Here is a 16,788-nt window from a genome sequence, read left to right as displayed (position 1 = left end):
TGTAACAAATAATAATCTCCATAAATACCTCAAAATTCAAACACTAAATCAGCTAGCAATCAGCCACTATGTACATCACCCGCAAGCTAATGGGCCGGTCGAACGTGCAAATGCAACTTTGTTACCTATGATACAATCTAGTATGCACACTGATAGAGCATGGGATAAAGAGATTCAGCGGGTGGAGAGCCAGCTCAACGATTCGGTCAATAAAACTATTGGAGATACCCCTTTTCATTCACGCACTGTTTGGGTATTATGCCAATGTTAATGACAGAGCATTGTCCAGACTGCTTGATAATGATCAAATATAGACAAATAATGTAACTTTACAATCTAGAATCAGGGAACGCATAAGAAGGAACATGAGTTGTGGAAAGTAAAGTATAACGCTGCACGTACCAATGTCAATTACTCAGTTGGTGAAATAGTTTATCTGAAGAGAGCACCTGTGTACACTGGTCAACCAAAGTACAACCAAAATACAGAAGACCTTTGGTTATCAGCCAAGTATTACCAGGAGATACATACAAACTTCATGAACTATTACAATATAGTGGACATCAGTACTGTGCAACAGCGCATGTGTCTGACTTAAAGTCGTACCATCTACCTATCAACGAAGAGGAAGAACAAGGTGATGTATTTGAATATGAAGAACAAGGTGATACACTGGAAGATCGAGAACCGGAGAATAAACAGGATGGGGAGGAAGAGTACCAACACGAGGATTCAATTGAAGAGGTAACCGCAACCAATCCACAAACGCAGCAGACTGAACAACCAAGACTACAAAGAATCTCTAGGAGGCCACCATACTTGGCAGATTTCGATCTTAACTGAACCCTTAATGTTCATATACCATTTGTAACATTTTTTTTAATTGCATATAAATTATTATTTGTGTATTTTGTTATATTTTTTTTTGTCTGTATTATTAACTTGCCAATAGTGATTGCTGTATAAATGTATAATTATTCAAACTAATTTTGTATACTATTAAATGAGGTCATTTAATGTCAGGGTGACCGAATGTTAACATTGATAATATTTTTTGATAACCAAGCATGATGGTGCTGGGCTGGTGGGAAGGCAACCAGTCGTGTGATAGATGCCTTGGGCATATGGCTTTAGTGAGCGACCAAATAGTTAATAATTGTTAATGTAATGTCAAATAAATACCTTCTTTAAGTATAACTTAAAAGTGTTGTGAACTTTTTGTGTTTTATAACACTCACTATGTCAAAATCCACTAACTAAACTTTTTTCCCAAGTTGACCTAGGGATATCCAGTAGTCTTGCCCAATTGACCTGTCGGGTGGCATTAGTGGGTGCTTACCTACCTTTCTCATTCAGCTTTTGTAAATTCTGTGACAAAAATTACTTATTGTTCATAAACTTGAATAGATCGTGATTTATTTTAGATTGAAAATAAAAAAAAATGTAATAATGTTATAATAATTTAATTTAAAATTAAATGTTAAATACACGCAAGAAAAAAAACACTGATAATAATGTTACCAGTACATTTGAAAATAGGTAAACAATTAACATTAACACGGGAACAACTGGTGGATGAGTACTTATTTTAAATAGTCGCTTCATTAGAAAAAAGTTTCATCGATAATAAACCAATTCTGAGGAAAAAAATAGTCGAAAAACCCAAACTATACAAAATATAATAATACTTACATACTAACCTAATACTAATATTTAAATATTTAACAAGTATGTTAACACGGTTATAACAAGATTTAAACATAATTGTACAATCTTCATATCTAAAGATATCATAACACATTGAGTATCTCAAAATTTGATATTTTTTATTTAAAAACATCTAAGGTAAGCACCATAAAAATATAGATTATCATCATTACCAATATTAATATTTTATAGTAAAAATAATAGGTACCTAAGTAAATTTATAAAAGTATTACACCTAAATAAAAAAAATCATACACCAATTTTCATAATTGATATAGGTGTGTTACACTATTTTTTATAATCTATTACAAAAAGCTATAGATTATAAATAATTAATATTAAGTAAAATTATAAGTAGTAATATCAACTTGTATTCACATAGGTAATTAACTTAAATATATATTAAATATATTAAATAAATTTGTTGATTAAGATCAAAATCTTGTGGTATTAAATATAATATGGAACTTTTATACCATAATTTTTAATATTAATTTCTTTCATATCATGTTTTGGGGCTTTTTGGCTAGAAAAATAAATATTTTTGGTATTGTAACAACTAACAACACATAAACTCCTACTGATTAAGTATATTGACTTATACTTAAAAAAATAAACATTTTATATGAAATATAAATAACTTAAATTACACATTGATAAATATTTGTTATTTTACTAAATTTCATAACTAGAAATAAATATAAATTACGGAATGTAAAATACAAAAAACAAAAAAAAAATGTTAGAATGGTAAGATTTATAAAATTGTGACGACTTATAGGTTTATACCGTTTAAACACAACACTGTGATATTACTTATGTGCTTATATGTCTACAGCCTATGCATACATTTACCAGTCACCACAATCCATACATCCATGTCAAACAGAAAAAAAATTGTAAGACCAATCAGCTTAATTTAGAATCTAAAATTTATATTTATATATAGGAAATAAAATAGATGCAGCTATACCAAAAACTATTTAATCGAATACCTATTCTACCTTTTTACCTATTAGTTAAACATTTTTTTAAATGGGTTGTAGTTTGGGTAATAGATAATAATTATCATTAGACATTAGGTATTACTATAAGTATTTGCATCATATTTTGCTCATAAATTAAATAAATTATACTTATAGGCAAAATTTAGGTATATTACATTATTTAGGTAAACCAAGAGAGATATAATAGTTATTTATATCGTGATTTAAATATATTACTACCTAAAATATTACATACCAATTCTCCAAGACAGTAATGAGCGGCGGAACCTTTGAAGTATCAATGTTAGTGATACGATCAGCAAATTTAACTGAAGCACTTAAAACTTGGAGACCACCTTGTTTTGAAAATCCCACATGTGATACAGTTTCAAGGCGTTTGACCAAATCTTTGTCCAAAGTAGTACTTTTTCTTATAATACTACCAAGCCACTTGACGACTCCCTTTGAACAGTGGCGCAAGTTGTTTTTCCGGAGTGTTGTTGATAATATTTTGGACATGATTTAATTACTATTTGTGTAATAAGCGACCATGGGTGATGGGTTACGAACTGTTTTACAATTATACGGAATTGGGGAATATTATAAATTATAATCACTATTTACAAATTACAATACAGCGCGCAGCTCGGTAACATTAACCTCGACATGCCTTATTAGTGACCATAGACCAGGTGAGTGGTGAGTGGTCTGGTAAATTGTCAGTTAACCAAATGATAACAGATTTTATTACCGGCAAAATTCGGCCGGTTAAATACACAATAAATTATATGATCGTCATGTATATATAAATAAGTATATATTAATATAATCATTTATACATTTGTTAATTTTCATAGTGTACCTATTACCTAATGTTTAATATTTTTACTTTTAAATTGTTGTAAAGTTGTCTCCGGGGGATAATTGTCCATAGACCTATTCCTAATGTAATTGTCCCGTTTGGTTGGTGTGGATGTCCAATTAAGAGGGGAAGACGTCATCCTATTGCACCATAGAGTAAAGAATATTGCTTAAAACCTATTCCATAAACCTATAACCTAACCTTTGTAGGTGTATCATATATGCCCTATTCAGTAATAAAATAATAAATATATTTAATAATCAATCTGTATTCTGCGATCGAAGTCATCAAACGACGGCCGACGAGACAGAATAGATGAAATCAAATATTATATACGGTTGTATAATTTAGCATTAATTGATGAAATTTAAAGATAAATATAAATATAATACCTATCTATATGGACATATGGTTAATTAATAATAATTACTATAGATATAAAGACGGAACATGGTGGGAGTTGCCGGGTTGTAACGCTGATCGTGTTGTTCACTTGTTCCACACAAACCTGTTGTATCCCGGTGGCTGGCAGTTGTCCGAATAATGATAAAGACCGATAAGAGTGGTTGTATCCATAGATAATATAAGATCTTATATTATCTATGGTTGTATCATGCACTTCTACAATCTACACATGTGTGTAGACCACACCAGGTTGTGCATAGTTAAAAACGAAAACAGTATAAGTATGTAATTATCGTGTTTTATCATGATTAATGATTGATTACATTGCCATGGCGCTAACGAGGTGTCGTGGTGACAAACCGGTGGATTTAAAATGTTTGATCAAAAGTCAAAAACTATATTATTGTTATTGTTTATTAAACGTTAATTATTATTCAGCGTTTGAGTGGTCATCGTTTTTACATCGATTCTCGCAGTTATAGTGAATGCTGATTGCTAAACGATGAGTGATCACACCGTCATGTGCGACAAAAGTTTCAAACTCCTACAGAGTGAAAACAGAAAGGTTCGGAAACAAAACTTGGACCAATTATCGACTGTCGTCGGTGACGAAAAGTTTGAGGTGTCCCCGGACTTTATGCTGGCTGTAAAAACATTCGTGTACCCGTGCTTGAATGACGGATCAGAAGCATGTCGCGAAACCGCTGTACAATTAGTTAGGACTCTGGTGTGCGCTGGGTGTGTCGAAGACATCGCACCGATTGTCTTTGTCATACACAAGCGTATGGGTAACGTGTCAATGCTAGAAAGTTCAGAAGAAGTGAAACTTTTGTATGTACAGTTGTTGAGAGATATCATCAAAAATTACGAGCAGTTGATTTTTCCATGTTTGGACGACATTATTAGCATTTTGACAAAAAGCATATTGGACTCATGTCCTGCAGTAAAAAAAGACAGTTGTCTGTGTGCAGCAGAACTAGCCAGTGCTACTAAAGCCAATTTTCATATGGTGGCTGATTTGCTTATTGAACCTCTTTTAAAAGCAATAAATTATCATCAATCAGCCGTTAGATATACAGCAATTCAGTCACTGAGTAAATTGATCACATTTTAAATTTAGTTTGTATAATTATGGGTACAAACTACATACTACATAATACATTTTATGGATTTATGTTATAGATTATGTCATTATGTACAGTAATGGAAAACAAGTTCCAGAAGTATGCACTTCTATCAGTAGTAGACTTTTTGATCAAAATGTTGCTGTGCGATTAGCTCTATGTCGTGTTGTATCTAATTGGATGTTAAACCTACGTGATAGATATTCATATTTTCCAAAACTCATTCCTTTGATTTTGACAGCGTAAGTTTTAAATCATACATTTCCGAAAATGTTAAAATTTATTGAAATAGAGAATGTTTCTTATCAGTGTATATTATTTGACATTTTTTTTTTTTTAGTCAAGTTGATGATCATCTACCAAACCGTGAGGAAGCTGAACGTCTTTGGGATGAAATTGGAAATCAGTATATTAATGAGAATGAAGTACAGCTCAAGGAAAAATTAGATTTTTTACCTGATAATTTAGATCACTATCCTCCTAATGGTTAGTGTATTTTACATATAAAACTGTAGATCTACTTAAATCAATTAATATAAGTTTTTATAAATAACCTAATAATATCAACATTATATAATATTTCAGTTAAAAGACCAAATTTGGGTTGCCGTACATTAGTTACTCGAGAAGTGTTGAAGTTACTCCCAGTTATAATACGGGAACTAGATGATTGGGTAAATACTATCTGTTTACTAATATCATAATTACTATTATTTATTTATTCAACCATGTGTGGTGTTTAAACATATAGTTGAATTATGTATTAAATAATTATAATTACATAGTTTACTAATTTTACAAAAACTATAGAAAGAAGATATTAGTATTAAATCGGGTCAATTGTTATGTGTGGTTGCATTGAATGCTGAGAATTCTATTATTCAACATTTAAATCAATTACTGACTGCCATGACTAAATGTTGTCGTCAACCAAATCATGTTGCAGCAAATCATGTGAGAACTATATAATAATACCTATATAAATTAATAAATATTATTTAAAATTAATATTTAGGTTCGAAGAGGTGCTGAAATTATGAGTTATTTCATATCACCAAGTATTTATCTGAAATTTTTAATTCCTACAATGAGTGATACTGAACCACATGTAGGCCATATGATAATTTTATCTGGACTATTAAAAAATGTCAATTCAATTGAATTATCTACACATGTGAAATCTATCATTACTTTTTTGGAAAAACCAGAAATATGTGAAGTATATGATCCTTTATTCAAAAAATATTTACTTCAAGTAATTGAATATGTATTAGTTGCTTGTGAATCAGAATGTCAAGAATTGTCTTACGAGTTGTTTAAAATTTATATCACTGTACAAAGTACAACTTTGGATTCATTTGACAACAACTGTAAGTGTTATTTTTATAAATAAGAAAAAGTACCTATAGTACCTATATTATTATGTTACAATCAGTTACAACTGAATATTTCAATAACTCATTCAAATTGTCTAATACCTTTATGTGAATCTTTTAACACACAACATTTATAAAACTATTAGAGCCGTATTCATAGTTGATGCTTAAGAATAAGTATTGTTGAAGATAAACTTATTACTCAAATGAGATTCATAAACTAGACTTTGGATTAAGAAAAGAAAAAGTATAAATTAAATTAAGGTTAGTCAAGACTAACCACTTTAAGCATTGCTTTTAGTTATTATCACAATTTTTTTTTTTTTTTTAATTACCATAATGAGCAATACTTATTTTTAAGCATCGACTGTGAATACGGCCCTTAATGTTTTAAAAAAATAGTGTTTTTACTTTTTTACTTAATTTTAAGTCAACAATATTTCTCTAAAGAAATTATATATTTCATTGTTATAATTTTTTTTTTAGTTTTTGTTTCCTATATATATTTACAACTATATTTTAAACAACATAAATAGTTTTTGAAATAATGACTAATGAGTGTCTTACGTTGAAAGAATCACTCAATATACCTATTATGATTTTAGTTGGTGCATTCAGGAGGTCAATATTTAAAATTCTCATTAGTTTTCAAAAGTGCTGGGAAAAACAAAACAAAACTTTAGGAAAAATTTTAGTTTTTATGCAAAATCGATTTTGGTCTTTAGTGTAACTCTAAAAGAAATTATCGTAGATACATGAAATTTTCACATATATTTTTAAAATATTATTCGTAGTCACTTGAAATTTCTAAAGTATATTATTATGTATAAATAATATTAATTATACTTACCGGCTACTGTATTATTATTATTAATAATATAAAATATCCTTGACAAACCGTCTACGCTCCGAATCGTTTTTTTGTATACATTAATATTATATCATTGAATTCAAATTTAACACCATCCATAACAGTGATACCCACTTGTAACCTGTTGTACAGCAGAGTGACATCCACTTACCCATTTTTTTAAATTAAATTTAATCTTATCTTAAATAATATAAAATATGTAATCAGTAATAGTATTTACATTTCTAATTTCTTCTGGACTGGATTAAAGTTTTACTAATAGTGATAAAATTGTTTTTCTTTTAATAATGTTAAAAAGATACTGTAAATTGTAATAGTAATAGTATTATATTCACAAGTTCTAAAATGTAAGTGTTTGATTTATTTCTTAAATTGAATATATGTTTGTTTTCAGTTATATTTAAAAAGCTAATCAATATGTGTGAACCAAAAACAAAGGAGCAACTTTTTAAAACACATGGTGAAAAATTGCTAAATGAACTTAATGACAGTTGTGATTCATGGGTAGTGCATTCACCAGGAAGAGATGTTCTTGACAAAATTGCAGTAGATGCTGGTAATTAACACTATGCGATTGAATATATACATGTTATTATGCTATGTATTGATATAAAATTACGAGTGATTTATTTTTAGAACAAGTAGTCTTAAGCTGCTATGAAGTGTATAGACAGATTCTTACAAAAACATTATACAATCTTGATAAGGATCCAAAATTTCTTATGAAAATGTTGATCAATATAAATACATGCGTGGATAAAGATATTTTCAATGATAAACAACTTTGGCAAATACTTTCTGGTAAAATGTCATTATTAAAAGTAGGAAATAGTACTTATATATATAATATATATTTTTGATTTGATTATGTTCTAGGTATTGTATTTCCTATTCTAACGTGGAGACCTGGTAAAACTGCGGAAAGTTTACGAGCTGCTTCATGCCTGTGCGCACAAATTATAAGTAAAAAGTTTACTTGTTTTGATGAAACAATGTTAAATCTAGTAAGTATATATTTTTACCTATACATATACTTTTACTTATACTTATATACTATACTTTCTATTTTAATTGTTTCAAGAGTTTTCCAATATTTTTGGCCCTTGCTGATGATAACCACTGTAAGACTCGTGCATATGCATTAGATACTTTACATTCCTTAGTTTGTGCTGCCAAAAATTTAGATAAAGTAAATGCAGACATAATAAACAATATCACTAGAGGTATAGTAAAAGATTAAAATGCATGTGAGTTAAAAACACTAATATTTAATGTACAAATTTAGTTGCACTAGCTCGTTTGAATGATAATCCAGGAAATACACGATTCAAAGCTATTAATCTGATCAAAGCAACATACTCCCAACCTCTTCCTAATGATTATTTGGTGCATTATGAAGCTCACGTGGGTCAGTTATATAAAACTGTTGTAATATTTTTAGACGATCAAGATATACAGCAATCTATACTTGGTAATAATTATTGTTATATTTTAATAATAATAATAAATTAGAGAATGGATTTTATTGTAATAATAAAATCAAAATATTTACATAAGTATCATGTATTTCTTCTCATTGAAATATATGAAAGCGGCAAATAGGTTTATGAGAGCTAATAAGGGTCCCGGTGCCAGTTTTTCATATTGTCCGCAATTCTATACAATTTAAAAATTAAATTTTATATTTTAGTTGTCACCTCAATTATAATACTTTTCTACTAATCGACTACCTGATACCTATTTAGAGAGGGTTGATAAGGTATATTATATCGAAAAAAATGACTTCAAGGGAATAACTCTCATGCTTTATGGAATTGTCTGTTTTTGATGACTATTTTTTTATCTGAAAGAAGAAGACTTTCTATAGCTCGCATCGATCTCTGATCTTATATTTTATTTCAAATAATTGTACTGAAAAATTTGTAAAAAATGCTTTTATCTTGGATTTTTTTAGACATATTTTAAAGTTTGAGAATAAAATATTGAAATAACAGAGATCGATGCGGGTTGTAAAATATTTCCCACTAGCAATTTAAAAAAAAATACTTACTTAATTCTACAAGGTGGTATCGTTATTCCCGCAAAGTGTATTTTTGAGAACAAAATGGCTTTGGCACCAGGTGCCTTAAGATAATATCTGTTGTCATAGATCGGTGATAGTGAACAATAGTTCAATTAAGTTAAATAATAATACAATTTTGATAAATACCAGAAAAATCTAATATTTACAATTTATGTGTTCACACCCAATTATGTAAAATAAGATTAGCACCAATTTACTAAGAAATTCAAGAAACTTATTTATACTTGACCAAATATAAAACATTACAACTAAGGTAAAACTATTATATAATTATAATAAAATCTTTTCTGTAATAAAAATAGGGCAAATACTAAATACGATTCCCAACTTATTGACTCATGGTCATAAATATACAAAATATTAAATTTTATTACATTAAAAATTGATTATCATGTTGGTTAAAAAAAATAAATATATAACTGTAATTTATTGTTGTAATAAAATAATATGTATAACATTTTGATATTCATTTTAATTACAAAAAAAGCAGAATAAATTCATCAAAATGCAGGTCTTTTTTTTCTGGTATCATTTAAATTTTTATGTTAATATTATTTTGTCTTTTTGAGTATTGTGATTTGTAATTTATATATGTTTTGTTTTTTACCTTTAGATTTGTTAAAAGAACTTTCCTGGATGAAACCTGATATTCTTATTAAACATATTAATGTAAATGTGTTTTCACATAAACACTTTGCTCAAAATTTAATGGATTATTTGTCTGACAATCTAAGTCAAATTACACTTCATAACAATATCACAGAATAGTATTGACAATTACTGTCTATTTTTATGCACTTTAAATTATAATTATTGTTATTATCTCATATACATGTTTTTTTTTATTACTATTATTGTCAAATAAGCAATGCTAATTATACTTTTGTTTTATTATTTTTTCTAAGAGGCGGAACAAGTAAGTACTACATAAAAGTTCTAAAAATAGTTATTATTTGGCATATTTTAGCATTTTATTGAAGTTTTGAACAAATGAACTAGTGTTGATAACAATTGAAAAGTATGCTAACTACATATATTTTTATATTTATTGGTAAATATTTTCTTATTTTTTAATTTGATTGAGTCAAGGAATAAGGGAAGGTGTTTAGTGTGTGCCAGTGTGAAGGTGAGCATGAAACCTCATAGAATTGTTTCTTCTTTCTGAAGTTTTTAAATGAGAATCAGTATGGAGATTTTGGAATTACCTCATAAAATGACAAGTACAACGTAGGACAAGAATAGTTTTATACATTGATAGGTTGTTAAAGCTTGGTAGTTTAATATTTATGATATTTAATAATGTTTAATATTATTACATATTTTTTTAGTTAGTAGTATTTAAAGCTAAGTTGTAGTGTATGGTTTTAACATGGTAAGCCCAAGCAAGTTGGCAGTCAAAAGTTAATTTAAGATATTTAATGGTCAGAAATTATATAACTTATTGAGAGCTACAGCCCTGACGTTAAACTAGTTTAATGGTAAATGTAGTGTTGATTGATTTGTTTTGTTTTTTTTTCTTTTAAAATTATAATATAAAAGAATTTTTATAGCAAAAATTAAAATACAATTATATTATAGTTATGTTATCTTCATCCTAACAATCAAACTACATAAACGATGATGATTTTACGACATAAATTTCAATTTTTTTATTTGTAAGGATTGATAAAAATGTGCATAAAAGTTTTCATCGTTGATAACTCAGTTGATGTTGCACATTAGCCCGGTACTAATACTATTTACAAGACTTGAATTATTCAAAATTAACCAAATTATTTAGATTTATTGCTTTAAAGTTTAACTAGTGTATAAATTTGAATTTCTTAGTTGAAAACAAATGAAACATAAACATACTGTAACAGTTAAATTTAGAAATCAAGTTACCGAAACTTAAATATGAATATAAAATTTAACAAACTTAACTTGGCTTATTTTAACTATAAGTTATTTTTTGATCGCAATACAATTTGTTGGAACACCAGCTTTTGTTATTACGTGAACTTGGAGGTCATAAGCACTTGCCTTGTTTTTGACTACCTCAATGTCATCAGGGTTTTTGTTCAACATAACTGTCAATACATCATCATTACCAGTATAAAACTCGGTTAAATGTGTATTGAATACTTCCCAAAATTCTGGAGCCAATCGTTCATTGTCATCAGCATTGTCATCTTTTAATGTAATTAATTCAACGTTACGATGAAATTCTTTATCTTTTTGTAATTTATGAATCTCACCTTGTATTGTTTCATTTTGAGGTTCAAGTTTCCGTGCAATTTCAAGCTTTTTCTTAGCTTCTGTAAAATCTTTTAATAGGCGTAATGCTTTTCCCCAGTTGAAAAATAATTTTGTTGAGCGTTTGGAAAATCTTTCCGAATATTTCAATGCCTCTATACCCATACGACATACTTTATTAAACGCACATTGTTTTAAATAGCACAAGCTTAAATTTGTATAAATCCTATTCAAATATTTCATCATTTCTATTTCTTCGTTGTCATTTTTGCATCCAGCTATATGCAGTAGTTCTAATGCCCGATTATATTTAAATACGGCTTTATCTGTATTTTTAAGTTTAAATTGTTCATTAGCTTCAAAATGCAATTTTTTAACTTGAACAAGATTTTTATTAAATGCATCAGGATCACGGTTTTCTCTATCAAAGGTTATGATACTTTCAGGTGATAAAAAGGAAACAAGATGGACGTCAAACAGAATAGTTGCGTTTGGTGGTATGCGAGGTGGGCAACCCAATTCTCTGTACGCCAATTCTGGCTTTATTATAAACCTTGCGTTTTCACCAGTAGTCATCGTTTTTATACCAATTTCTAATCCTGGTATGAGTTCACCATTGCCCAATGTAAAACGTTTAGGTCTTCTGCCTTGAAGATATGTTACATCAAATGGTTCTTGAAGGTTTGATATATAAGCAATATAATGTATCAAAACCACATAGTTTTCTGGTACAACTTGACCAATTCCTGCAATACAAACAAAATATAAATTATATTTTATACAATTAAAACTATTTAATACATAAAAATTCACGGGATGTTCTAATTCAAAAAGATTATCAATGTAATATTATATAAGTAGGGTACTAATTTTAGTGTTGCGGTTGAAAAAAGGTTAGAAGCACTTATGCAGACAGTAATAATCTTAAGTCTTATGAAGATACCAAACCTCATGCCTTGTCTTCGTTTTACAAACATACAACCAACATGGCAAATTTGAGTTCACCAGAACAAATTTTGTGTTAAGAGTGAATTGACCTATTACCAAACTTAAAAGGTAAGAATATTATCTAGGACAACTCATAGGCTTTATTTATAGGCTTTTTTTTTTTCAATATTTTTATTTTAAAGTGAGTTATAACTATGTAATATTGTATACTATTTTAAAATGCACATAACTCATTTTAAAATTAAAATATCAATAAAAGTCTATGAGGAGCACTAGATAATTTGTTTACCTTTTAATTTAATAATAGGACAGTTAACTCAAATATTAAAGTAAACAACACAAAATTGGTTCTGCAGAATACTGGATTTCTATGTTGTATGTTTGTAAGATAGAGGCCATAGGCACCATTACGTTGAGGGGTAGCAATTGCCATCCCCCAGTTCTATCCACCAACTACTCCAAGGCTTCATTAGACTACATGTAATTGAATTTAAAATATTATTCAATATGCTGAACTCCAAATGACCGGTACTGACAGAGGCAACAGATTATATTTAAGAGGACGCTAAACGGACATTTGTTGTCTCAGTCTTACAAGTGCGTAACATATCAAATTTCATGCTCAGTAGATCACATTTAGCTCCATTAATTTAAAAATTGGAGTGAATTGTTCTCATTTAAAATTTTAAATTGCTTGTATATCTTAAAATAATCTTATTTTTAAATTTTAAAAGAGGACAAGTCACTTTAATTTTTAAACTAACTGGACTAAACGTGATCTGCTGAGCGTACAATTTGGTATGTTACGCACTCGTAAGACAGAGACGACAAATGTCCATGTAGCATCTTCTTATGATGATCAATAATTATGTATCATATTTTTCAAGCTTATAATAATTTCAACTGTAACAATAAGTTCGTGTAATATCATTATTTAATTAGGTATTTAGTATATAATCTAGTTACTAAAACAGTGTCAAGTTAGGTCCTTGTACCCCAAGAATAGCATAGCCCCTTTTCTGTTCAATGTCTTTACCAGCGTCCTACCTTTAAACAAAAACACTCTACTAGGTATACTTCAGAATGCTATTCATGCTATCAACAAAGATCCCATCCAAGCCAGCTCAAAAAATCCAAAACCACCTATTTGTGCTAAACACCTGGTTTCACAACTGGAAAATCCATGTCAGCCTATCTAAATCCTCTCAAATTATTTTTACATTTCGATCTTTGGAATGCCTCTCAACCTATATCAACAATGCACAAATTTCATCATCCATGCAAACTAAATATTTTGGCTTGATACTTGACAAAAGTCTTACTTGGGGTCATTCCCCTTAAAAAACAAGCATAAAACAATCAATTCGAGACTTAAATACTTTAAATACCAAGTTTGAATTTGCATATTTTATCATATTTTAGGAAAAGTGCATATTTAAGTAATTTATAACATATTTGTGCATATTTTTTGTTGGTAGAGCTTGGCTACAGTTGGCCCTATTTTCGCATATGGAACGTAAGATTTTATAAGTCTCTTTGTGACAAAACTGTGTTAAAACTTTAACTTACATCTATATTCTAGATTATACGAAGAAGTGAAAATCAGTAGATAGATAGTGTTTGTTTATCATGTTAATCGTTATTACTTATTTATTAGCCTAGTATTTTTAAAAACTAAGTTGTTTTATTTCACAATAGTTTAAAAATGTCCAAAACATGCAATAGTGTCCTCTATTCATCATATTAATCAATATAGGTACCTATATTCAAATTAGTAAAGCTGTGTATAAATTATTTGTATCATGTTTATAAACCTACTTATTTTAGATTCTGAGTGAGGATTTCTGGAGCAAGGAAGCTAGTGGTTTTACAATGGTTAATTTTTTTTTTATATCCTGTTTACAAATTTTCTACCAAAAGGAGTTCTTTGATTTCAATATATTATAGTACCTTATCTTTTAGTAAATTGGATCAAGATTGTACTTTAGAGAGGTCATTTTTTGATTTTCGCAATAGTTATTTAATGCCACGGGAAAAACTACTGACAAATTACAAAAAATTGCTTAAAATGGGATTTTAATTTCTAACGCTTTGTTTACCACCGTAGCAACAAATAAAAAATTATAATATTAGTTTAACTTAGGCTATAATAAATAATAAAAATTTAAAAAATCCAGACTGATAAACCGTCTCTGCTCAGTCTTGATATTATATCATTGAATTCAAGTTTAATACAATCCATTATACATTGACTCACTTGTAACCTACTGTACAGCAGAGCGACATCCACTTACACACTTTTTTAGTTTTTTATTACCAAAATTGTAATATGTTTTATGCATTTTTCAAAAATAATATAAAAATGTTAGCAGCATATATCTAAGCATATTTTGACAATTTTGACTGCATATTTCGATAATTTTAAGTGCAACAAGTCAAGTCCAGAATCCTAAATTTATTTATATACGAAAACTGTAAAAACTTGGTTTTAATCTATACTTAAACATCCCCCATTTCATAATCCTGGCTACGCCACTGACTATGGCATTCAACTTTGGGGCTCAACCAAACCTTCAAACACTAAAATAATACAGGCATTCCAGTCTATATGTCTACAATTATTATCAGATGCTCCCTGGTACATCAGAAATGACTCACTTAAGGTACGGTTTTGTTTCCGCAGTTTACTGCAGCAGTCATACAAAATACCGGTGCAGTCAATTGCGTTAATGAAACCGTACCTTTAGTCACTTCATAAAGACATTTGCATTCCAACATTAAATAACATTGCTACTCTTGCCTTCAACAAAACACACAAAACTTACAGTACTCACTCAAATCCTGATCACTCCCTAATATCCAAGCAAATTCCAGGTAAACCACCCAGATGCTTTAAAAGGGTCTGGTGTAGGTACCAACTCTCTCCCTAAACACATTTTCATGGGGTGCTGTCAATGGACAACTTACCCTTCCTGTCAATAAACTTACATCAAAATTACCCACTGTAGGTATAACTTGTAAATACAGATTGTAAATAAACTACATTTTGTTCATTAAAACTAAAAAAAAAAGTATAAAAAATGAAAATACTGAACACCAACATAATAATATTATAAGATAAGGATAACATAAATATTCCAACATTTTATGTTAAACTGTTACCTAAAATATGAAATTTAAAATACAATAGAACACATCATCTATATATAAGGTGTAACAAGACTGTTTAACAAATTGCCATTACAAACGTTATTTTATTTGTCAAATAGTCCCGTTACACTCTTTATAAGCCTAGTATTATTTATTTAATTTAACATTTATATTGTTTTGTCTTATTTTTAATCAGTAACAAAAATTTTTAAAAAATCGGTACTTACCCGAATTCAGTAATATTTTTAACACCTTGCGATCGCCAGTAAGATCTTTGTGGTTTGTATTACTAATGAGATGGTTAAAAGAGTCAAGATTGTCACCTTCCTCTCCTATCATATCAAAATTAATAAACTCAGCCAGCTCGGCGTCATTATAAGAAAACGTTTCTTTAACGTTTTCATCAGGTTCGTTATCCACTGTAAAACAGTATCCGTCCTGTTTGTTCAGAATTTCTTCCGATGCCGTCTTGAGTATGCCAAGTACACTCTCCGGGATCCCGTCATTGTCGCCGGCCATCGCGAATGATTCTAACAGATTGCACGTTGAGTCTAAAGTGACTACCGGTGACCGGTGCAATTGTAAACGATAATGTTGCAAGTTTGCAACTGGAACGTCTCACGTCTGGAACAAATTTGAATTTAAAAAAAAACAATTATAGCTTTAAATTTAAAGGGAATTTTTGGGGAAATTTACACTTAAACGGATTACGGAAAAAGATATTGAATTTCAACTATACGTCTATACAATTAAAATGCTCTACGAATTCAACGATGAGTGGATGATTATAAAAACATTTAACAACTTCTAATATATTACCTGTATTCCGTGGTCCCACAACTGCATAATAAAACTGTAAAGTATAATATTATAAACAGTTTAAACTAAGTTCTACGGGAAACAGTTAAATCATGACAAAAATACAAAATACAAAGGTATGTCAGTAAATTTGTGATGGGCATGAAATGGCTACCGTGCTTCTCCTTGTCAGTTTGCTTATTATCATTCACATTTATAAGTCAAGTGATCAGTTCTCGACCA

At 29.1% G+C, this 16,788-nt stretch overlaps 2 protein-coding genes across 2 annotated transcripts; one reads left to right on the top strand and one right to left on the bottom strand.

Moving 5' to 3' along the window:
- Window positions 1-4,225: 4,225 nt before the first annotated feature.
- Window positions 4,226-10,241, top strand: LOC132948378 (dynein axonemal assembly factor 5). Its single transcript, XM_061018811.1, has 12 exons — window positions 4,226-5,054; window positions 5,143-5,326; window positions 5,425-5,570; window positions 5,670-5,758; window positions 5,895-6,038; window positions 6,100-6,454; window positions 7,726-7,887; window positions 7,968-8,132; window positions 8,208-8,335; window positions 8,413-8,554; window positions 8,617-8,802; window positions 10,028-10,241. Exons 1-12 carry the CDS (start codon window positions 4,463-4,465, stop codon window positions 10,180-10,182), a joined length of 2,448 nt encoding a protein of 815 aa, XP_060874794.1. The 5' UTR covers window positions 4,226-4,462; the 3' UTR covers window positions 10,183-10,241.
- An 807-nt stretch (window positions 10,242-11,048) lies between these two features.
- Window positions 11,049-16,788, bottom strand: LOC132948379 (inactive peptidyl-prolyl cis-trans isomerase FKBP6). The gene is made up of 3 exons (XM_061018812.1): window positions 16,567-16,788; window positions 15,975-16,371; window positions 11,049-12,395 (listed from the first exon to the last, which is right to left on the bottom strand). The coding sequence occupies exons 2-3, from the start codon at window positions 16,264-16,266 to the stop codon at window positions 11,359-11,361; spliced, it is 1,329 nt and encodes a 442-aa protein (XP_060874795.1). The 5' UTR covers window positions 16,267-16,371; window positions 16,567-16,788; the 3' UTR covers window positions 11,049-11,358.

This window comes from Metopolophium dirhodum, chromosome 7, assembly GCF_019925205.1.
Source record: "Metopolophium dirhodum isolate CAU chromosome 7, ASM1992520v1, whole genome shotgun sequence".
Taxonomy (NCBI): domain Eukaryota; kingdom Metazoa; phylum Arthropoda; class Insecta; order Hemiptera; family Aphididae; genus Metopolophium; species Metopolophium dirhodum.
This window is presented reverse-complemented; position numbering and strand designations above follow the sequence as displayed.